The sequence below is a fragment of the Odocoileus virginianus genome, chromosome 27 (assembly GCF_023699985.2).
Source record: "Odocoileus virginianus isolate 20LAN1187 ecotype Illinois chromosome 27, Ovbor_1.2, whole genome shotgun sequence".
In the NCBI taxonomy this organism is placed as follows: domain Eukaryota; kingdom Metazoa; phylum Chordata; class Mammalia; order Artiodactyla; family Cervidae; genus Odocoileus; species Odocoileus virginianus.
Window position 1 is genome coordinate 33,874,834 of NC_069700.1, and position 23,885 is coordinate 33,898,718.

The 23,885-nt window shown below is 40.6% G+C and overlaps 1 protein-coding gene and 1 long non-coding RNA gene across 4 annotated transcripts in view; one reads left to right on the plus strand and one right to left on the minus strand.

Annotated features, from left to right (window-relative positions):
* Nucleotides 1-23,885, plus strand: part of FKBP5 (FKBP prolyl isomerase 5) — a 112,930-nt gene that overhangs the window by 86,140 nt on the left and 2,905 nt on the right. For both annotated transcript variants that reach the window (XM_020886702.2, XM_020886712.2), the window contains exons 7-11: nucleotides 9,303-9,459; nucleotides 13,965-14,055; nucleotides 16,783-16,866; nucleotides 21,259-21,444; nucleotides 23,563-23,802. In XM_020886702.2, coding sequence (XP_020742361.2) covers nucleotides 9,303-9,459; nucleotides 13,965-14,055; nucleotides 16,783-16,866; nucleotides 21,259-21,444; nucleotides 23,563-23,802 — 758 coding nt within the window. The remainder of the gene's footprint in view (nucleotides 1-9,302; nucleotides 9,460-13,964; nucleotides 14,056-16,782; nucleotides 16,867-21,258; nucleotides 21,445-23,562; nucleotides 23,803-23,885) is intronic.
* The window catches only part of LOC110133059 (uncharacterized), a 42,287-nt gene continuing 27,921 nt past the window's right edge, over nucleotides 9,520-23,885 (minus strand). Inside the window, exons 2-7 of one of the 2 annotated variants that reach the window (XR_011483948.1) lie at nucleotides 15,989-16,131; nucleotides 15,290-15,437; nucleotides 14,617-14,723; nucleotides 13,480-13,557; nucleotides 10,936-11,018; nucleotides 9,520-9,791 (exon numbers count right to left, since the gene is read on the minus strand). This is a non-coding gene — a long non-coding RNA (uncharacterized lncRNA). Of the gene's footprint in view, nucleotides 9,792-10,935; nucleotides 11,019-12,497; nucleotides 13,558-14,616; nucleotides 14,724-15,289; nucleotides 15,438-15,988; nucleotides 16,132-23,885 lie in introns of both variants that reach the window. The other variant, XR_002312648.2, reaches the window with a different exon arrangement.

The following is a 23,885-nucleotide window of genomic DNA, read 5'->3' on the forward strand; positions in this document are numbered from 1 at the left end:
TAAGAAGTGCTTTTTCACCTAGATACATCCTGATGAAATTCCTCCTTCCTTCTTTTTTCTTTTCTTTCAGTTGAAGTATAATAGACTTAAAATACTGGTTTCAGATTGGGTTGGCCAAAAAGTCCGTTCAGCACCAGCTTACAGAACGAACTTTTTGGCCAACCCAATACATTAACAAAATGATCACTATGGTAAGTGTAGTTACCATCTGTCATCATTCAGGGTTATTATAGTATTACTGACTGTATTCCCTATGCTGTACATTATATCCCTGACATTTATTTTCTAACAAAGTTTGTACGTCTTTGTCTCCCTCATCTGTTTCACTTACCGCTTTCCCCTCTGACATCCCTGTTGATTTCTATATCTGTGACTCTGCTTCTGTTTTGTTACACTTGTTCATTTGCTTTGTTTTTTAGTTTTCACATGTACATGAAATTAGAGGGTATTTGTCTTTTTCTGACTTATTTTACTTAGCATAAATACACTCTTAAGTCCATCCATATTGTCATAAGTGGCAAGATTTCATTCTTCTTATGGTTGACTAGTAGTCCATTGTGTTTATATCTGCTGAAATTCCATTACTTAAAAGAAAATTTTGCATGCTTCCAGGGAGAAACTGCAAAGGACTAAGAATCAGAATGACCTTGTGAAACTAAATACTAAAAGACCATTTTGAGCATTGTCTATGAGTATTTTGAACCTAAAATTCTATCCCCAGCCAAATTCCCACTTAACTATAAGAACAAAATTAACTGTTGGGAGTGTGAAAACTTGTGCTCTTTTTTTTGGGGGGGGGGGAGGATATACGAAAACATCACAAAAGATAAAGCCAAGAAGTGAAGACTCAGGCATAAGAAACATCAGTGAGCATAAAAGTAATTTCCATATCATGACAGCTGAAGTTGGGATCCCTGAAATGGTAGAATTATAATGTTAAAAATAGTAATTGTTTAACAGTCTGGGTCATTTTAACAAAATGAGATGCAGATGGGAAATAAAGGAAAATGAGAGGAAGGAAATTGGCTAAAATGATTTTCTTTTTCAGTGAGAGATTCTGCTGATTAGTTCAGTTCATTTTAGTTGCTCAGTCATGTCCAACTCTTTGCGACCCCATGGACTGCAGCACGCCAGGCTTCCCTATCCATCACCAACTCCCGGAGCTTGCTCAAACTCATGTCCATCGATTCAGTGATGCCACCCAACCATCTCATCCCCTTAAGTCCCCTTCTACTCCTGCCTTTAATCTTTCCCAGCATCAGGGTCTTTTCCAATGAGTCAGTTCTTCACATCAGGTGGCCAAAGTATTGGAGTTTTAGTTTCAGCATCAGTCCTTCAAATGAATATTCAGGACTGATTCCTTTAGGACTGACTGGTTTGATCTTCTTGCAGTCCAGGGACTTTGAAGAGTCTTCTCTGACACCACAGTTCAAAAGCATCAATTCTTCGTCGCTCAGCTTTCTTTATAGTCCAAATCTCGCATGACTACTGGAAAAACCATAGCTTTGACTAGATGGGCCTTTGTCAGCAGTGTAATGTCTCTGCTTTTTAATATGCTGTCTAGGTTGGTCATAACTTTTCTTCCAAGGAGCAAGCGTCTTTTAATTTCATGGCTGCAATCACCATCTGCAGTGATTTTGGAGGCCCCAAAAATAAAGTGTCTCACTGTTTCCATTGTTTCCCCATCTATCTGCCATGAAGTGATGGGACCAGATGCCATGATGTTAATTTTTAGAATGCTGAGTTTTAAGTCAACTTTTTCACTCCCCTCTTTCACTTTCATCAAGAGGCTCTTTAGTTTCTTTGCTTTCTGCTGTACGGGTGGTGTCATCTGCATATCTGAGGTTATTGATATTTCTCCAGGCAATCTTGGTTTCAGCTTGTGCTTCGTCCAGCCTGACATTTCACATGATGTACTCTGCATATAAGTTAAATAAGCAGGGTGACAGTATACAACCTTCCCAATTTGGAACCAGTCCATTGTTCCATGTCCTGTTCTAACTTTTGCTTCTTGACCTGCCTACAGGTTTCTCAGGAGGAGGTTGAAATTAGTTCACATTGATAAATACGTGTGTGTGTGTTAAATGATTTGTTCAAAATTTAATGTTAGGTGCCAGTAAGAATAGTAGGTAGAACTTCCAAACCACCAGCATGAAGTGGGGAAATAAAGGAACAAGGAAAATTTGACTGATCTAGTAAAGGTAATAAAGGAAAAATAACCAGAAAATATTATGTAGGAAATAAAAAATAAGGTAGGAAAAATCAATCAAAGTCATCTATTACAAAAAATATGAATGAGGTAAAGTCACCTATTAAAGGCAGAAATTGTCATGAGGTTAACACAAAGATGACAACAAAATCTAGGTATGTGTTCCTTATAAATAATACATATATTCTTTATAAGTAGCACCAAAACCCAAAATGGTCCAAAAATTGAAAATAGAGGAAAGATTTAATGTATGCCCATGTTGAAATCGGATAGATTATTATTATTATTAAAGAAATGCAGATCAAAACTACAATGAGGTATCACCTCACTCCAGTCAAAGTGGCAATCATTAAAAAAATCTACAGAAAATAAATGCTGGAGAGGATGTAGAGAAAAGGGGACCTTCTTGCATGTTGGTGGGAATATAAACTATTACAGCCACTATGGAGAAGTGTATGGAGGTTCCTTAAAAAACTAGGAATAGAACTACTACCATATGACTCAACAATCCCATTACTGGGCATATATCCTTAGAAAACCATAACTGAAAGAGACACATGGACCCCAGTGTTCACTGCGGAGCTTTTTACAATAGCTAGGACATGGAAGCAACTTAGATGTCCATCGACAGATGAATGGATACAGAAGTTGTTGTACATATATACAATGCAATATTACTCAGCCTTAAAAAAACACAGTCAGTCCTAATGAAGTGGATGAACCTAGAGCCTATTGTTCATCCACCTAGAGCCTATTGTACAGGGTGAGGTAAGTCTGAAAGAGAAAGACAGATGTTGTATACCAACACATGTATGTGGAATCTAGAAAGATGGTACTGATGAACCTATTTTCAGGGCAGTAGTGGAGACGCAGACATAGAGAACAGACTTGTGGATGCAGGAGGCTAAGAAGAGATGGGGACGAGTTGAGAGAGTAGCACGGAAACCTATATATCACCATATGTAAACCAGCCAGTGGGAATTTGCTGTGTGAAACGGGGAGCTCGACCCGGTGCTCTGTGACAACCTAGAGGGGTGGGTTGGCGTGGGAGCTGGGAGGGCCTTTCAGGAGGGAGGGGACACGTGTATACCTGTGGCTGATTCATGTTGATATGGCGGAAACCAGCACATTGTAATTATCCCCCAATAAAAAATTCTTTAAAAAAAGAAATCTGATAGAGCTATGAGGGTTTTTCTGGTATTGTTTTTCACATGCTTTAATGCCCTGGCAAATTTTGTCCAGTAAGAGAGAGTAGTTCTTGAAACCATTTTATTAGACACTTTCACAAAATTATGTAGTATGGTACCTAGGTTTAGAGCTTCCCTGGTAGCTCAGCTGGTAAAGAATCTGCCTGCAATGCAGGAGACCCCGGTTCAATTCCTGGGTTGGAAAGATCCCCTGGAGAAGGGATGGGCTCCCCACTCCAGTATTCTTGGGCTTCCCTGGTGGCTCAGATGGTAAAGAATCCACCTGCAATGCAGGAGACCTGGGTTCCATCCCTGGGTTGGGAAGATCCCCGGGAGGGCATGGCAACCTACTCCAGTATTCTTGCCTAGAGAATCGCCATGGACAGAGGAGCCTGGTGGGCTACAGTCCATGGGGTCGCAAAGAGTCTGACACAACTGAATGACTAAGCACAGCACCTGGGTCTAAAATGGATAGTGTTTATTCTTTGGATATTTCGGTTTTACATAGCTCTAAAGGCTGCTTAGTCACTGAGTCATGTCTGACTCTTTGCGACCTCATGGACTGAGCCCACCAGGTTCCTCTGTCCATGGGGATTCTCCAGGCAAGAATACTAGAGTGGGTTGCCATGCCCTTCTCCAGGGGATCTTCCCAACCCAGCGATCAAACCCAGGTCTCCCACATTGCAGGCGAATTCTTTACTGTCTGAGCCTCAAGGGAAGCCCATATAGCTCTAAAAGTTATCTTCAAATCTTCAGGTAGAGTAAAATCTTAATAGAAAATAATCTTTTTGTTTATTAAAAAATTCAGCTGATGGACCATTTATTTTAGAATAGTATTAAAAACAAAAGCTCCATGTCAGTGATGAATTTAAATAGCTCTTATGTTTATTAGAAATAGGAGTTCTAATATATTCAGAAGGGAAAATTCCTATAAATGAGTGAAAATTACTACCATTTTCCTTAATGCCCTGTTTTCAGGTTAATCAGTAAGTAAATATTTACTTTCTGGCCCTGAACTGTGTGTTGTACCCACAGTTACACACACTGCGAGGTACAAAAGCGTAAGATATTGCCTTTGCCTACTTTGAATTTTATTAACATTTTGACAGCTCTCTCTGTGGAGCCATTAACTGGTTTCTCATACCAAGTTCTAATTTTTGTTTAATTTGGTATAATTTACCACTAATTGCAGGAAAATAATCATAGCTAACGTTCATAGAGTTCACCTCTGTGTAGCCACACATAGTGTTTTCACATAGTAGCTGCCCTGACATATAAATGAATAGATGTCAAGTATTGGGCTAAAAGCTTTAATTCAGTACCTAATTTAATCCTCTCAACAATTAGGAGTTAGCTAACATTGCTTCCCTAATGTATAGATGAGGAAACTGATCTTTGGATAATTTAAATGACCTTGCCTAAAGCCACAACTGTTAAGTGATTGAATGGGACTGGAATCCAGCAGTGACTCAAGTGCTGTACTAGTGTGAAAAGGAGAGTGGTGAGGAGGTGTATTGGTGTAGAATGTGTTGCTGTGTGTATGCTTCCTGTTAAGACTGAGAGGTATAACCATTTTCATAAACGTTATTCTGTTCAGGCAGCCAGGTTCCATGCCTGCTCTCAGCTAGCTTCTGTCCGTCAGTGCCTTGAGCAGCCTTCCGATGGTATTAGTTCATCACAGGACAAAATGGCGAGGAGGAGGACAGGCAGCAGTGTGGGGGGAGTTGGCCACCATGCCTGAGGGGAGCAGTGCCTCTTCTGCTCAGTGATTAATATCCCTCTCCTGATTTGAGAAACCCACCTCTGGATCTGCCTCTCCAAGGAGGTCATTAAGATCCCCGTCTCTTGAGTGCTCTGCTCTCTTAGGCAGGAGACGCAGGCAGAGAGAAACTCCCTTGGCATGAAGTAGGCAGCAGAGAAAACCCTTGCCGAGTGGGAGGAACCTGTCACAACCTGGTTTTCTCTGGCTAAATGGCCAGTCTTGTCTAGTAGTAATGCCATTACAACATTCCCATTCAGATCCCCATGACCCAGTAATTGTTTTGGGAATGAGTGCAAAGCTATCAGACACCAACTACTATAATTAGAAAAGGGAAAAACACTCACCAGAGCTAACCGTCTTTAGGCTGGAGGGATTACAGCACTTTTTCATTTTTTTTAAGGTTATGGAGCTTCTTTCTCAGTTTTGCTTCCTAAAATACAAATTATACCCAAAATGCAAGTTTTTGGAGTCTTGCATTCCAGTTTTTTTTTTTCTTTCCTTACTCCAGTTCACTCTTTCCTCCCCACCCCACCCCCCCATTTTAATCGGAGTACAAATTGCTGTCAGCACATCGAGTTCATGTGCCAGCCACATTCAGAACAGGGTGTTCTGTGCTCTTCAAAACAAAATTGCTCTAGGGCAGTAAGAGAACAATAAGTCAGAGCTCCAGTTTAAGTGATGTTTTGCAGCAGACCAGGCTCACTTGATGTGGTTACACTCGGATTGCGAGGGGAGGCTCGGGTAATTCAGTTTGGTTTGATTTCATGGGGTTTGGAGGATCTCCCCCCTTTAAGTTACGTAGACTTGAAGTCAAGAGAAAATGTTGTCCCTTTTTAACTTGTGTATTTCTTACTCTCCCCCAAAAAAGCCCTAAGTAGAAGCATCCTGTATGTACTTTTATTCTCTTTGGGCACGTCATAGATCATTTACTTCCCGTAAATCAGGCTGGTTGGAATTAGCAACAGACCTCCTGAGCCCTCGAGGCCGAGCTCCCAGTGAGTCATGATGGTTATTATTAAATATTTATTAAATGAGTATTTGCACTAAGTGATACAAGGTCAAAAGCAACCACAGGTCTTCCACAGCCAGAGCTGCCATGGTTTTCTTTGGTAGCAATTGTTGAGACAATTTTTTAAAAAACAGATAGATGGGAGCCAGACATGTCTGCATCTGTCCCCATGATGGGGGACCCTGCTGTGGTAATCAGCAGGCATTTGTGTAGCTCCAGGATGGGGTGTGAGTTCTTGTCAGCTGTCTCATGAAACATGTCACACCAGTGTTCCAATTTTAGAAACCAGTTAACCTAACAATAGGGTTTGCTACTTGTAGATGTAAAGAATCAATGGACTCTCTACTAGCTAAGGGTGTAACACCTCCTCTTGCACTGACATTCCAGATAATGTCAATATTAAAGGTTTTATATACCCACATACAGACTGCTGTGTGTGTGCACACATGCATATCAGTTTATCAATTTAAGATTTTGTGGTACTATAGTGCTTGTTCAGGTTCAGCTTAAAAGAGATTTAATAGAAAAAAAAGATTAGTTCCTCTATAAGGTAGTAAGTGTTTGTAAGCGTTATTGCAAATGTTTCCCTATTGGGTGGCTAAAAACACTGGTTCTCCCAGTATTATCCCTCTTAGACCAGCTGCGGTGAACTTTTTTTTTTTGGCTTTCTTAATTATACCTTCATTATAATTTGACTTGAAGTTTTGTTGTTGTTTTTTTTTTTGCTTGCTTGCTTGCTTCACTTATCTTTCCCAACATGTTTATTAGTAGCCAGTCTCTTCTTTCCCTAACATGAAGGGTTATCACATGTAAGGAGGATTTCTGAAATCATTTATATAATTTTAAGATAAAGTATATGCATCAAGCTGAAAACCGGCCTAGGAAACTGACACATAGGCAGGAATCTTTCGCAGAGTCTCTGGATTTCCTGTTTTGAAAACACATTCAAACTTGATCAACCTAAAACCACAATGAACGTACTGATAGCTTCCTCCCCCACTAAATGTTCTCTCCTTCAGGCAGGAAAACACTTCTAACAATAAACCTCACACAGAAAAAGTTGTGAGCTACTAGGATCATAAATCTCAACGCTTGAGATGTGCTACAATACGTGGGCTGAAATTCACTTTGCTCAGCAAATCTTTTTTTCATGAAAAGTGTCATCACATTAGTCTAAATTTCTTGGGCAGATTTTAAAATATTTAGGAACATAAACTTTTTAGAACTCTCAAATCCTTTAGAAATACGAGCTTTTACTCTAGTAAAAAATATCTTAAAAAAAAAAAAAAAGACTTGGCTGTGCCTGGGCTTAGTTGCCACATGCAGACAGACATTTGGTTCCCTGACCAGGGATGGAACCCAGGCCTCCGGCATTGGGCGCAGAGTCTTAGCCACTGGACCACCAGGGAAGGCCCTCTAGTAAAAATATATTAAGCTTAGAATTTCCTGCAGAATCTCTCAAGTGTGTATGTATTTTAAAATAATAAAGTTGAATTTATTTGGGACTGTTTCTGAGAGAACTTTCACCGTGCTGCAAGCTAAGTTGTATTTTATTTAGAATGTTCCAAAGGTGAGTTAATTGAGAGTCATCTGTATTTGAGTATGGAACAGAACAAAATTCCTCTATTCTAGCTCCACCCTGAGAGCCAGTCTAGCTGTTGCCCCTGTTTAGAGGGTCTGATTCAAGTCAGGCCTTCTCTAGTTTGGCCCAAGTGTCTGGCTCCATCCTATATCTGTGATGGGAACAAATCGGGATAGTATTAATCCTAGTGGTTAGAAAAGGGTAGAAAACTTGAAAGCATAAATGTCCATGTGACATTTCGGCCCCTAGTATCTATGCCACTGCTGTTTACTCATTTAGGCCTGGGCTAAAGGTAACCTGATCAAATTACAGGAATTAGCTTTGAAACTAGTTTCTGGTCTGAGTCGAGAGTTACATTACTGGGTCATAGAACTATAGAGTTTTAGAGTTTCAAAGGACCTTTGAGATTCAGAATTTGAAAAGTACAAGTTGGAATTGGATTTGTATTTGGAAGATAACTGTCTCATGGAACGGGTGTAACAGGACAAGTGATGTTTAGTCTCTAAAACAAGTTATTGATCTAAAGTAGCCCAACCAGTCTTAGAAAAGAAGCATTTTAGGAATTCATTACGTTTGAACCAAGGCCATTATATTACAGAAGTAGGAATAAAGAATTTTTTATGAAAGATAAATTATTATATTGCTTTTTGGCTGCTGTGCTGTCATACAAACCATCCATTTTTCTTACTGAGTCAAAGACCTAAATGGAAAGGAATGAATATCCTTAATACTAAACATAGTTGGAAAGTTTCAGAGAATTGTTTATCCCAGAAGGAAAAGTCTAACCAATCAAGAGGAAAATACATATCTATATGCATTTTTCCTATATTATACTAACATAAAGCCCCTTATCTAATATGAAATTACCCTGCAAATGAGCTGAGTTTGAGTGCAGTGGCAAAGTAGGCCCTGAGAAATTGACCTCTTAACATTTCTGAGGAGGTGGCTGAGAAATTTGATTTGTCAAGTTATTGCAGACTTGACATTGCTTCACATTTTACATTTATTATTCCACTAAGGGATTGCAGCTGTGTTAGTTATTGATGATGTTGCCTTTGGCTTTTCCATTTTATTTAAACATGTTTGTGAATGAGGTTAAAGCTCTTAAAAAAGAGCTTCTGTGTTCAGTTAACCCTTGTATATCACGGGAGAAATAGCCATTCAGTTGTTTTTCAGCCCAGACATCTGAAACCAAGAAAATGTTTAAGCCTTTATCTACTTGGTATTAAATTTGTGGCATTTTGATAATTACCTATTAAATAATCTAGTATTTCTTGTGTTACAGTAGAGGATATCTCTGTCAGCTTAAGTTAGAACTGTTTCCACTTTATTATCTGCTAAACTATTTTATTCATATGGTTACAGTAATTTTTAAAACAGAAATAAATATGATTGCTCTTAAATTTCCCAACTGGGTGGACTAAGCTTCAACAGGACATACTCCATATGTCTCCAGATGCAAAGAAGAAGGGGAAATACTCATTTATCATGGCCCTACATTAGCCCCGTCACAAGGAGCTACTCTTCTGACTGTCCTGTCTCCCCTCTCTCAGTCCACCTGGAAGGCCGCTGTGGTGGAAGGATGTTTGATTGCAGAGATGTGGGGTTCATCGTTGGTGAAGGAGAAGACCACGACATTCCAATTGGAATTGACAAAGCCCTGGAGAAAATGCAGCGTGAGGAACAATGTATTTTATATCTTGGACCACGGTAAGCAGTGTACTGGTTCAGTACACAGTGACTGACGTTATCTAAAGAAAAGGGATACACTTGTTTTTTCAATCAGCATTTTGCTATTTTCAGTGAAGTTAATGCCAAGAGTGGAAACAATTAATTAAATCAGGCTACAGTTAGGGTGAGTTAATGGGCCTTATAATATTACAGAGGTTTGTAAGCCTGTTGACTTGATTGATGTGTGTTCAGGGTAGGACTGACAGGCGAGTTTTGCTTCTCTGTTTTGCCGGCCATGTCGCCAAGGCAGGAAGCTCTTGCCCCTTCTCCCCTTTTCTTTGAATTAGGCTGGAGGCGGTAAAACGTGGAGGCTGGAAGTAGAAGCAACATTTGGATGATTTATTACCACTTGAATATGTGCCACCTGTTCTTATACAGACTCCCTGAAAAAAGAGTGCTCTTCCTGGATCTAAAGGCAGCGGAGATGACTCATTTTTGCCTAAATTTTTCCCATCATAAGGATATCCATTAGCACTTCCAAGCTTAGAACTATCAGACACTAACAGTCTCTCTTGTGAAAACATGTTTGGTATTATTTTTAGACCTAAAATTATACCATGGATCTAACCCTTCTATCTTGAGAAATGGACCCTTGAGAGAAACCAGGGTGTTTTGATTCTATTTGTGTGAAAGTGCATCTGCTTATCTCATGTCTCCTCTCTCCCTGGATCCTTGGGTTTCAGTTAGTGGGATTTTGAGTGACTGGGAATCTTGATGACCTGCACTTGCCAATAGGTATTCTCGTGCCTTTTGTACAGTTGCTTGCCTTGTGTAGCCTTCGTCTTAATCCAGTGGCATACTTACCTTTGCCCTGACACTTGAGCCATAATTGTATTTCTCAAATGATGTTCCAGTCATGCCACTAATCCACTTGAAAAGCCTTGCAAAATGCTCTACATCTCGAACCCTTTAGAGCCTTCACTGAGGCACCTTTAATTTAATACCTTCTTTTTCTCTGCCTTATTCCTTTCTGAACTAGTATAGTCCCACCTTTGTGTTTTATTTGCATTTACTATGTAAATAGTAGTTTGTACTTCACTCAGATGAATCTAGTTCTCTCTTCTATAAGAAACTATTTTTTAACTCAGGTGGGGCATAGACGGGCCATCTCTTGCATATCTAAGTAATATCTAATTATTTTTAATCCAGCATCCCAAAGTTACATTAGTTCTAAGCTCATATAAAGAGAGTGGTATTTACGCACATATGTTTTCAAATCTAAGTTCCTTGTAGAGGAGTTCTGTATGTATTGTAAGTTTAATATTATATGAATCAGTTTATTACATTTTAACCTAGGTGACAAGCCAGTTGTGGGAACAGATGTCTCAATTTTAATGGGCAGAGAGAAACTAGAATTACCCTTATATTTATTAATGCAGATGGTTCCTTGCAGGTTTAAATTGTCATATGATTAGTGGTTTTTAAAAAAAGAAACAAAAAGAACATGCAGCTTACCAGCTGTGTGTACTTGACTCTCAGTCTGTTTTCCTTTCTGTAAACTGGGGATGACAGTATCTACCTCGCAGAGCTGTGGAGGACTAAGAAAGAGAATGCATGTAAGGAGCGTAGCAAAGCGCCTGACACACCCGGGCCCTCAGCATATTGGCTGTTATTGCTGTCCTGATGACTCTCAGACCCCAAGGGAAAGGAAACCCTGTTTTAACATGTGGTAGATTTTTCAGGCATAAGTAGGCAACAAGTTTTCATGAATTTCTAGGTCTGAAAGGTTTTTCATACGTTTTGTGGAAATAGCATGGTTAGAAAGGAACACGTTACTTCCTCTTTAAGATGTTGCTTAGTATGTTAAGGAGGCATGAAGTGCCGCGCCTGTAACAGGAGACTGCCCACACGTGCCCATGTAGATCTGTGTGCGTAGAGAACCCGGGCTTGCGGGACGCGCGTGCAGTGAATTCACTTGTCTTACCAGGTTCCCACTGAACAGACACCCTGCAGCTGAGTGTGGCTATAAATACGGCTATTGCAAATATGTGTTTGGTGTTACTCTTAGTGTCACCTATATTTCATTCTCCAAAAGATTTCCAGGGCATATCTTCTCTTTGATTTTGACAAGACTCCTTGACAGGATGTTTTCATAATAATTCATAAAACACATCCAGAAAATCCATTTTCTCACCTCTCATCAGGACAACGTCTTTAATATTGTTTTAAATACGGTGCCTGGTTAATCTTTCTTGTTTTAGGTAAAGTATGGCTAGTTTTACTTTTTTATTCCGTCTTCAGTACAGCACCAACCCCAAACAAAAACAGGCTGCCAAGAGCCAGAGTATCTCATTATGAGGCAGCGTGGTTCAAAAACTAAACAATATTCTGGGACCCACACAGTCTGAATTTAAATCCTGGCTCCACCACTGCCTCTGTGTGACTCTCAGGAAGCAGTTCTGAGTCTTAGTTTCTTCATCTGTAAAAAGGGAGCAATTGCATATGAGGTGCAGGTGCTTCTTGTGTGCACAGAGGGGCTTAGCGGTCGTGAGCAGTCATTGTATCTCTGCCCTCCGCAGGCACCTGTCAGTTTAAGAACATTGATACTGGATTCCTTCTGTTACTGTAACCCAGCTTATCTTTTGGTTAAGCCTGAAATTCCATTTGTGGTAGTCTTTCAGTGGGGCTTCCCGGGTAGTGCAGGGGTAAAGAATCCACCTGCCAGTGCAAGAGATAGTGGGGTCGATCCCTGGGTCGGGAAGATCCCCTGGAGAAGGAAATGGCAACCCACTCCAGTATTCTTGCCTGGAGAATCTCATGAACAGAGGAGCCTGGCGGGCTACAGTCTATGGAGTTGCAAAGAGTTGGACATGACTGAAAATGCATGTCTTTCAATCAGATGAATCTGTGGGTCCTTCCTCACCCAGCCTAATCCAGAGTAAATCAGACAAGTTTCTGTATAATTGGAAGTCAGTTTAGATGCTCCCAAAACAGTTCCCTGGGACTGTTCCATATACATCTTCACAGAATAGACTGTAAACTGTGCTGCCAGTAAACAACGCTCAGCAAGGGCTCACCTGCGCACCTGCTTCCCAGCAGTTAAAGCATGTCCTTTATTTCCCAGATGGCAGGAACAGAATAGGAGACACTGCAGTCAAAGAGCTCAAAGTGGAAACCTAGTCACCACTTCCTACAACTGGCCACTAGTAATTATGCCTGCTTTTATTTCTTCGCTGAAGATACCCTCTGCCCTGCTATTAAAACTGCCACACCCCATTCCTACCAGCTTTCAATCCATCTCTGTGCCTTTCTCTGGCTCCAGCTTCCACTGTCTTGTGTAACAGTGGAGGTATGTGAGTAAACATTTTCTTCCTGAAAAATTCAGGCAGGAGGAAAGAAGTGTTGCAAACAGCAAGAGATGAGTGTCCCCACTCCAATCCTCTTACCCCAAAGGAAACTGAAGGTATTAATACATCAATCTGGTTTTGGCATCTTTCATCCCATAGCCTGAGTGTTTGAGTTATTAAGTTTTTTGCCATTCCATATATTAAAGAGAAGTTGGCTTGAAACACATGGGAGCAGAATTATTCCAGGGAACATTTTCCTATTATGCTGGGCATTGTTCTACATGCTGGGAAACCACTGAACCAGACAGACAAAGCTCCATCAGAATTTCCGTTCTCGTAGACGTGTGCTCCCTCGAATGCCTTGCGTTTGTTAAAATCTTAAATGGTCCGAAAAAAACAAATCTCTGTATTCTCAGCAATTGTTTTTAGTAAGTTTTGGCTAAAAAATGCAGTGTTTTGTAGTGTTACAGCCAGGGAGCTATGGGAATACAGTGCAGGGTATTTCTCTTGATGAGGTGTTAGAGCTTGCTGGGCCTGGTTTTTTAAATTATATATTTTGTGTTTTCTAGTATGCTTTCTAAAAGTCTTAAAGAAGTACTGTGAGGATATATATCCTTTCTGGTGTGTGATCCTTTCCCCCCATTTATCTGACTGGAAATGGCACTTCTGGAAGGGGACAGCACTTTAAAGTTAAAAGCTCGTTAAAACATACCTCTCCCAAACAGCACTGTAACAGAGTGCCTGTCTTCTCTAGGTCCTGATGAAGCTTCAGCCCTGATAGTCACAGTGGCTGTTTTTTAAAACAGAACGAGATATAACATCAAGGAGAGACAAAGAGAGTGAGTCAAATAATGGCTGTTTTATTAAAAGAACCAAATATAAAACCAAGCAGAGAAAAAGACAGTGACATTTACAATTCTATTAAGCCAGCTGTCCCAAGGAGTCCAGGTGTTGCGTCACACATGAATGTGAGGAAGAAGACTAAACGGAGCCTGGCTTCTGAAAAACCACAGCAGTGGTACTTGGTACTGTATCTTCTGATCAACATCTGGTTTATCCTCAGGGTCTCTGATGTGTGTGGTTTGCAAATGAGAGCTCTATGCTAATGTGATGCCTGGAGATACCAAAGGAGGTGCCTGGAAATAAACCAGTTCTTTAAAGTTGTTTTGTTTTTTTTTTTTCCCCTCTCCATTTCAGATATGGTTTTGGAGAGGCAGGGAAGCCTAAATTTGGCATTGAACCTAATGCTGAGCTTATATATGAAGTTACACTTAAGAGCTTCGAAAAGGTGAGAAAATACCAACTTCTCTGAAATCATGACAGATTTTCTTCTCCATCCCTTATTGTAAATTAGTATCTTACATTACCAGATGGTATAGATAAATGGTATTTGTTTGTATGTAGTGCTTTCCATGACCAAGCTTGTCCCCTGTCTCTGATGCTGCTCCCGAAGCACAGGACAACTGATAGAGCACAGCTGATACACAGCCAAGGAGCTCAGTGTTCTTATTTTGTTCCTATGTGTCAGCCTTTTTTTTTTTTATTATTATTAACTTTTTTGGGTAGAAGCCAAGACTTGTTCCCTTATTTGTTCCTAGACTTGTTCTTTTTGTACTTTTTTTCCTGGGTTGAAGACAAAAAGGTTCATGTTCTTGCCAAGCAGCTCCTTGGGGGAGTGGGGTGCAGTTTTCCAGGGCTGAACGGATTGTACCCTTCACAGGAGTTGTGAAGAGGCCGTCAGTGTGGCTCCAAGTTATTATCCAAAATGCAAGGCTTCGTGGGCCACCAGGCTCAGTGACAAGGGACACAAGGACCAAATCTGTTAACCCTAGACTTTTTCTTTTCATACCTGTCCAAGTAGAAAAAAGTGTTAGCCTCAGGATCCAGAAATGGCACACCTCCTTGAGCATACTTCCATCTCAGATCCACCTCCGGAGGCTCCCGGCAGTAGCTTCCCTGGACAAACAAAACATTTGCCTGAGCTGGGTACACTGTCACGTCCAGCTGTGTCCCTGCCCCACCAAAGCCTCCCTTCCCTGAGAACCTTGGGAGTGCATTTTGCAGACATTTTTCATCCCCCCGCCCCCCCCCCCCCCACCACTACCTCCATGTTCTTTACTGTAAGCTTTGGACTAGAAACAGGATCATTTTTATGTTATTAGACACAGAAAGGAAATCATTGTCCTGAGGGCCTCTTAATGTTGGGCTGAGAAAGGGGAGGACAGCTTTGGGATCCTCTCCTAGTGGTGATGTTCCTAATCATGACACAAACACACACACATGCTCTTTTCACGGCTATTGCTTGTTGTCAGGTAATGTCTTCTGAAGTCCTGATCCTCCAAAGTTGTCTTCATGGCACAAAGTGGTTTTAAATAGGGGGAAAAAGGATCTTTTGCACATGGTTATGTAGCCCTTTGGCTTTCTTGTTTCCATTTCAGTAAAGTTACCCCCAGCCCTTCCCGCCCTGGCCCTGGCCCAGGCAGGAGCCGTCTCACTCCTGAGTGGTTCTGTAGGACACTCACTCCGTAGTACACCACGGCAAGCCTGTTCTCGGTCACGGCCCCAAGGGCGTATTCCAGGCTGCACTGCTGTTGGGTATATTTGAAACCACGTGATCAATCCAAGAAGATACAGCAGTCCAACGTGGGAGCACCTCAATATATAAGGCAGCTGTTAATAGACATAAAAGGAGAAATTGACAGTAACACAATCAGTGGGGGACTTTAACACCCCACTTAACATCAGTGAACAGATCATCCAGACAGAAAAATCAGTAAGAAAACAACACAGGCCTTAAATGACATATGACAATTAAGATGGACTTAATTGATATTTATAGAGCAGTCCATCCAGAAGCACCAGAATACATATTCTTTTCAAGTGCACATGGAACATTCTCTAGGACAGGTCACCTGCTAGGCCACAGAGGAAGCCTTGGTAAATTTAAGAAAATTGAAATTGTATCAAGCATCTTTTCTGACCACAGTGCTATGAGATTGTACTTGAAACCATGTGATAGTGTGATGTTGTTGAAAGCAACATGATTTAATTTTCTGTTTTGTAATATTAAGAACAGATTTATAATCCATAAAGACTGAACCCAATATAAAAAAATGGGAAGAGCCTTTGTTACTAGGTTTTTAAATAATAGAGTTAAATTGTCAGGAAGGTGACACCAGGAATATAACACTGTCTTTTGAAATAAGGAATTTTATATTTACCCACTGAAGCTTCATAATTCTTATCAGTAAATTGAGAGTGGCTGTGTCAGTGCTTTTCCCCTACAGGACGTCTCAGATTGTTCTGTTGACTCCTCGTGATCCAGCTGTTCTTCATAAAAGTGCAGTTGTCCCTGGACTCATATCTGTAATGCAGGAAAGTAATGATACACACAAACTAGCAGGTGATCATGAAAGCGTTTGTTTATGTCTTTGTATCACCTCCGTCCTCCCAATTATGCTTTCCTTGATATTTCCCAAGTAAACTTCTGCAAGTTGCTACAGTTTGGAGGCCTCAGGTCTGGTTGTTTCACAGTGAATAGACAACTACATGACCTGGAATTTTTTAAACCGTGTATGAGTATATAACTGTGACTTAGGGCCTGCAGTAGTGTTCCCATTTTAGCGTTAAAAACTGAATCTTGAGAGAAACAACTTGCCAAAATTATAATAACAGTATAGCAGCAGAATGAGAAGAGAGGCCTCAGCTTTCATTGTGTGACCTCACCTTATAATTCTAAAGATGCATTCTTTACAGTGCTCAACAGTTCATGTTCCTTACAGTGTTACCGTCCGAGCCTCCCTCTTGAGCAGCGTGGGTCAAGCTACACCTTTGTTCTCACGGAGAGATGAGTTCTAGCCTACCAGTGCATTGGCAAGGGCGCATAGTTTTAAAAGCCACTGTGTTTTGAGGTGTGGGTATTCTGTAGAAGTAGCTATAGTTTTTTCTTATGGACATCAGCTGATGCTTTTTCCTTCTCGGTTCATCTAACCACTGTCACGCATTTATGCAACAGGCCAAAGAGTCCTGGGAGATGGACACCAAAGAGAAACTGGAGCAGGCTGCCATCGTCAAAGAGAAGGGGACTGTGTACTTCAAGGTGCGCTGAGTCTTTGTACAGTACTTTCCATCTCAGAGAATTCACTCAAGTGTCAGTGAACTGTGCTGATCTCCCCTATCCTGAATTCTGTCAGTACCCTTCAGGACAAGAATAAGCCTGAATTTTTACAAGTCTGTCATTTTCAGTATAAGAAATGATAAGACAGAATGAATTAATGTGACAGAGACTACAAATGCCTCTTTTACACATTCTAATCTAGACTGTAACCATCCATAACATCAGACCAGGTCTGGCTTGCCCACTCACCATGTATCAGTCAAGGCCTAAAGCACTGTGCTTGGTACATAGTGGGCCATCACCAAGTATTTGTGCAACAAAATAAAGAATGAAAAGAAGAATTGTTAGCAAATAGTAGAATTCAAAGGGGTAAATTTCATATCATTTTCCCTTTCCACTGTTTTGGGGAAGTCAGTTAGGTACATGATAAAAGAAAAATTCATGCACAGATTTCGAAAAGAACTGAACCCAATATAAAAAGTGCAAAGAGCATTTGTTACTAGATTTTTAAATAATAAAGTTAAACTGTTAGGAATCAACATAGGGTTGCCAGAAAGGCTAGTAACGCTCATTATTCACTTTAACGGTGACACCATGACTATAACACCATCTGTCACTTTACCCACTTAAATGAGTTGAGTGGATACAAATCATAAAACATTTCTTACTGTGGGTATAGATAATATATATTTATTTATAACTCATATATACTGGATTCCCTGGTGGCTCAGAGGTAAAGAATTTGTCTGCAATGCAGGAGACATGGATGGATTCTATCCCTTGGTTGGGAAGATTTTCTGGAGAAGGAAATGGCAACTCACTCCAGTATTCTTGCCTGGGAAGCCCCCATGGATAGAGGAGCCTGGTGGGCTACAGTGCATAGGGTCACAAAGAGTCAGACACGACTTAGTGACTAAATGACAATATCAACTCAGTATAATAAAACAGCTTAGCTGTTCAGAAACTGATTGGTTGCTGATGACTCAATGTTGCAAAGCCATGTATCATATAGCTGTATCCTGAATATATATAGAGAGATGGCCATAATTTCTAATCAGCAGCAGAAATCAGTGCTAAAGTATCTATATAATTATTTAACTTCGTTGCTTCTTAGCATCATAACCACAATAGTGATTTGTGTATTTCATGTTATGAACCCTCTTAAAATTACTGATGTTTGGATAAAACCTGGATCACACATATGGAACATATTATTTTTAACATGCAATTTGATAGACAAAATCTTTAAAAACATTAGTCTGTTGGGGGAAAATTAATGAAAAGGTTCAGTACCACTGACCTAAGACTTTTTCTCCCAGAATGTCTCTGAACATTGTTCACTAAAAACTTCCCTGAAGGTACCTTCACATTTATAGGTAAGAGATCCCAGCAGAGATCCTAGTTTTAGCTGTACGACTTTAGAAACGGTAGGTGGGTTCCTATACACTTTCCCTTTTCAGATGTCAGGGCGAGTTTCAGTCTGCCGAGCGGCCTCCTCGGGCCTCGACTTCTCAGGGTGTGTGACCTGGCGCTTTGTGCGCAAGCACAGGGCCCTGGTGTGGCGGCCAGAGCAGAAACGAGGGCGGTACATGCTGCCCACACCTCGAGCCCTGTTCTCTGTGACCTGGCAGCTTGGCTTACACCTAAGTGGGCAAGTCTCTGCTCTCGGTAGGGTAGAATTGTAAAAAGCTTTTAGATGGAAGTGATTATCCTCATATGAACCTCTGAACACTGAAGAAAGGTAGCAGAGGACTGTCTTCGTTTGGCTCTGAAGCACATGTAACATGACGCTGCACCCGGCACTATGCAGGTCGGTCAGACAGACGTGGTTTGTGCCCGCATAGCTGACAGCATTCTGTGAGACAGGGGTGTTAGCTGTCACACCTGGTCAGGGTTCCTCTTTTCTGACTTGGAGGCAGAGTGGGAAGAAGGCTGAGGACACTTCTTACCAAGAGGTTCTTGCGCCCCCTCGTGCTCCTTGGGGATAAAGCATTCTTAAAGCAACTGAGTGAAGATCATCTTTCAGCCACAGGGCCCTTTGCAGACACACCAGGATTTACTATGTTTTGACCACCATTACTGAACCAGGAAGCCAGTACTCTGATTCAGAAACAAGTTGTCTATGACTCTTGGATTTTAGGTTAAGAAAAACTCAAAACCCTCTTTTGCTCTAAAAGTGTGAAGGAAAGAGAAGACTTCTCAACCTTAGCACAGTTGACATTTGGGGCTGTAAAATTCTGTTTGGTGGGAGGTTGTTCTGTGCATTTAGCTGCAGCCCTGGCCCCCACCCGCTAGATGCCAGTAGTGTACACACACATTCTCCAGCTGTGACAACTGAAGAACATCTCTAAACATTACCAGGTGGGCACCTGGGGACAGAATCACCCTAGTGGAGAACTCCAATTTTAGTCCATCAGAGCCAGAAATAACAGAGATCTTTGCTCATTTTAAGTTGAGATATAAAAATTATTTATACTATATATGAAAGGACTATCAAGAAAGTAAAATGCTCTTTAAGTGTAAAGAATATTTACGTAAAGTCTAATACTTTGGGGGGTTTTATGTTCTTTCAGAAACTATAGCCTCTATGATTCTGATAGTCAGAAGCTGCTGAAGTAATTGGATCTGGTCTTTGTCCTCCCTGGCCCTTTCCTTCCTCTATGATAATATATTAGATAGAAAGGTAATTAGAGGAGGATGAGTGAGAGGAAGAAGAAACTAGACATAACAGGGAAAATGCCTGCCCTTCTCACTGAATCGAAACAAAAGGACACCTTTCATTTTCACCCATATCTTCATCTTGCTCCTGATGATTGAAAAACTGGATTCCATAGTTATATTCCTTTGACCTTAATATTTATTTAGCAAACCATCATCAATAGCCACCTCGTGTTAAACCCTGAATATTCCAAAAGGGATAGGGCATGCTTCCTGTCCCCAAAAGCTCATAATCCAGCAAGAGCAAAGACAATGACAGAAAATGCCAGCCCCCGAAGCTGGTAAGGACTTTAATCTTGAGTAGTGGGGCCTAAGGCTTACGACAAACTACAAGGACAGCCAGCCCCCAACTTACACTTGTGTGAAAGCAACATGCATCCGGTAGAAACCACACTTTGAATTTGGGTTTGCCTCGTCCCAGACTGGTGATGTCATCATCAGTGAGCACAGCTCCCAGCCATGGAATCACAGGGCTGAACAACTGACGCAGCGGTTCTGGACCCACACACCTTTCTGGTTTTCACTTTCAGGACAGTATTCAATAAACTACATGAGATATTCAACACTCTATTATTAAATAGGCTTTGTGTTAGATTTTGCCCAACTGTAGGCTAGATCACACTGAAGGTAGGTCAGTCTGAGCTACGCTGTTCAGTAGGTGAGATATATGAAATACATTTCAGCTTCCCTGGGCATACTGGGAGGTAACCCCTTGTAAGCCCAGGAAGACTGTACCCTCAGACCTAGGCCGTCCACTTGGAACTGTGTCTAACCCATCCTCATCACCAGAAATTGACAATCAGGGCCTCCTTTCTACAGTAATAGAGCATATATATCATTCATGTGAATTATACAATTTTTATTCACAGTTGTTACTGAGAGCGAAAATATGATTAAGAGAAAAGTCTTTCTCATGTAGTCAGGTGACTAACATCTGTGTGATTTTTTTTGTTTTATAGTTAGGTATGCTGGACAGCTGTTCATTGTGTATATTCCCTCAGTCTATAGATCAGTGGTTAGCAGACCACAGCCTGTTTCTGTAGGCAGGGCTCTCCTGGGACTCAGCCACACCCCTTTGTTTATATATTGTCTGTCACTGCTTTCGTACCCAGAACAGAGTTGTAGCAGAGGCTGTTTGGTCTCCAAAGCCTACAGTATTATCTTCCCTTTTATAGGAAAAGTTTGCCAACCCTTGGTTTAGCTAACGAAGATCTGCTGGGTTTGGGACTAGCACTTACCAGAATATAGTGTCCGCTGTGCACGACTCATCGTCAGGAGAAAAGGGGAAGGTGACTTCCCTCCGAGTAAACTAGTGACATAGTCCACAGCTATTCACGGGCCTCACGAAAGTTCGGTAAATACTGGCACCAAAGAATGTAACCCAAAAGCCTTGATGCCCGTGTGCTGAAAAGGGTGAGATGGCAAATGCTGGCGAAGAGCATCACGGTGCCCGCCCTGCAGCAGCTCGGAGGTCACTGGGCTTGAGAAGAAACTGGGAGCGGAGCCTGGAGAGCAGGGCACTCGCACAGCCTGCTTGGGACGAGCTGGTGGCTCCCTTCCGAGGGTCTGCTTCGCGCCGGGAGGGCTGAGCTCACGCTCCCTTTGAACTCGCTCCAGAGCCAGTACAGCAAGTAATTACTAGCTCCTCTCTCTTAGGGAGGCAAGTACATGCAGGCGGTGATTCAGTATGGGAAGATAGTGTCCTGGTTAGAGATGGAATATGGCTTATCAGAAAAGGAATCGAAAGCTTCTGAGTCGTTTCTGCTTGCTGCCTTCCTGAACCTGGCCATGTGCTACCTGAAGCTCAGAGAATATACCAAAGCTGTGGAGTGCTGCGACAAGGTAAAGTGTCTGCGTGTGGGATGAACGTTACATAGTCTGGATCTTTTTCCCTGTCTTCATGCTTAGTCACCTTCCACTTCCTCTCAGCCAAGGTTTGGGTTCTTCGTTTTGTTTTGTTTTGTTTGGGATTATTTATTTCTCAGTAAGAACTGGGAAATACAGAAAGTTTTTTTTACTATAGTCATACTTTCTTCATTCCTAGACTGTTTATAATAATACATTATGAATTAAAAGTTTTGATAAAATTAAGCAATATTTATCCATGACCTTAAGTCTATGGCATTTGATAGCAGATTACACAATTTTATAAAAACAGATTTAACTTATTAAGCCTTTTAGGTCTTTAGGCTGTGATTGTTCATCCAGGGATATATACAAGTCACTTTTTTATTATATTTATTCACTGCCTAGGATTACACATAAATAATTTGCAAGACCCACAAAGCATCAGCACCCTTCATTACATCTGTACTATTAACATGGTAAGCAGTACCTAAGTACTAAAAGACCAGTAGAAGTACCATATGTATGATTCTGTTCTTTTTTATACTAATGATGCTACTGTGTCAGGTATTAGGTCCCAGAGTGAACAGTGTACATTTTACTATGGGTACAAGCTAGTAACTGGATGTATCTTAAAGACAGACAAAGGGAACAAGAAAAGCAAGCAACAATTTCAGGCCTTCTTTGTAAGATTGAGTTTTAAAATTTTGAATTTTGTGGATCAGTATGTTATGTGAAATATATAACATATTAAATATATTAAATGGTATTTTGCCTGAGAGAATAATGTTATTATTACATTTTTAAACCTTTGTTATTCTTTCTTTATAGAAGTAGTATAAAGTCATTCAATATTCAGACATTACAGAAACATCTAAAAACCTGAGTCCATTCATAAAATTCCCATTGACCCTCTCCCAAGACCACGGTCATTCACTTCATACACACATTCCTCTTGTTTTTCCATGTCCATAAGTAGAGTAACATGTATGTGTACTTTTTAATGAGAATGTATAGATTTATAGTTCTAGAAAATAAGGACATCTTTCCACATCTTATCAGTTCATCATATTCTTTTTAAAGTCTGTTTAGTATCCAGTGTATGTATTTATCAATTTATTTAACCAACCCATTTTGGTAGATTTTCAGGGTTTTGATATTACAAATTATATAGTGTCTCTCTGCACATGTATGGGATTATTTCTCTAGGAAAAAATCCCTAGAAGTCGAAATACTGGGTCGAAAGACATTCTGTCAATATACTTAGATATGTTTAAATTTTTTAATACTTTATATATTATTGAATATTATCAGTGATTCCTCAGTATTCTTGACAATAGAAAATTCTTATTTTCATTTTCAGTTCTTGGTTACTAATTAAGTTGCACATCTTTTCATTACTTGTATTGAAATAACTAGTATTTCTTCTCTGAATTGCTTGTTTACATCCTAAGATTATTTAAAAAAATAACCGTATTATATTTTTATGGGGGGTTGCATGTAAATATATTTGGTTTAGAATTTATTTTTGTGTTTATGAGGTAAGAATCTAAATCTTATTTTCTACATAGACTGTCTTATTTTCTACATGGATAGTCACTGTTTTAACCCCATTTATTGAAGTTAATCCTTTTTCTACATGATTTACGTTACCATCTATGTGATTATTAAATTTTTTTTATATACATACACATGAATCTGTTTCTGAATGCTGTGTTCTGTTCCACTAACCTGTTTTTTCATGGAGTACTAACAACTGTTTTAATTTCAGTAGTTTAATAGTATATCTTTTTTTCTGGTAGGTCAAGTCCCCTCATTATTTTTGTGTTTACAAAAATTTTCTCAGCCAGTCTTAGGCATTTACTTCTTCCATTGGCGTTTAAAATGAACTTCTCAAAAGCCCTCCTCCCATTGGTGTTTAAAATGAACTTCTCAAAAGATCCTTGGGATCTTTATAGAAATTGCATTAAATATAGAAATGAATTTGATTATTTTGATTAATAGTATATAATTGCCTTGAGCCTGGTCTTTTCTAATTCCCTTGGCCAGAGACTTTTCTCCAAATTCCTACAGGGTACATGCATCCTTTCTAAAATATAGCCCATCTGTCCCCAGGCCCTTGGACTGGACAGTGCCAATGAGAAGGGCTTATACAGGCGGGGTGAAGCCCAGCTGCTCATGAACGAGTTTGAGTCAGCCAAGGGCGACTTTGAGAAAGTGTTGGAAGTAAACCCCCAGAATAAGGCCGCAAGACTGCAGATCTCCATGTGCCAGAAAAAGGCTAAGGAGCACAACGAGCGGGACCGCAGGATCTATGCCAACATGTTCAAGAAGTTTGCGGAGCAGGACGCAAAGGTACATGCAGAACCCACCCACCTTCAGGTGAGGGGAGGATGGGCGGACCGCGCCTCTTACTTCCATCCTAAGGAGGTTCCCAT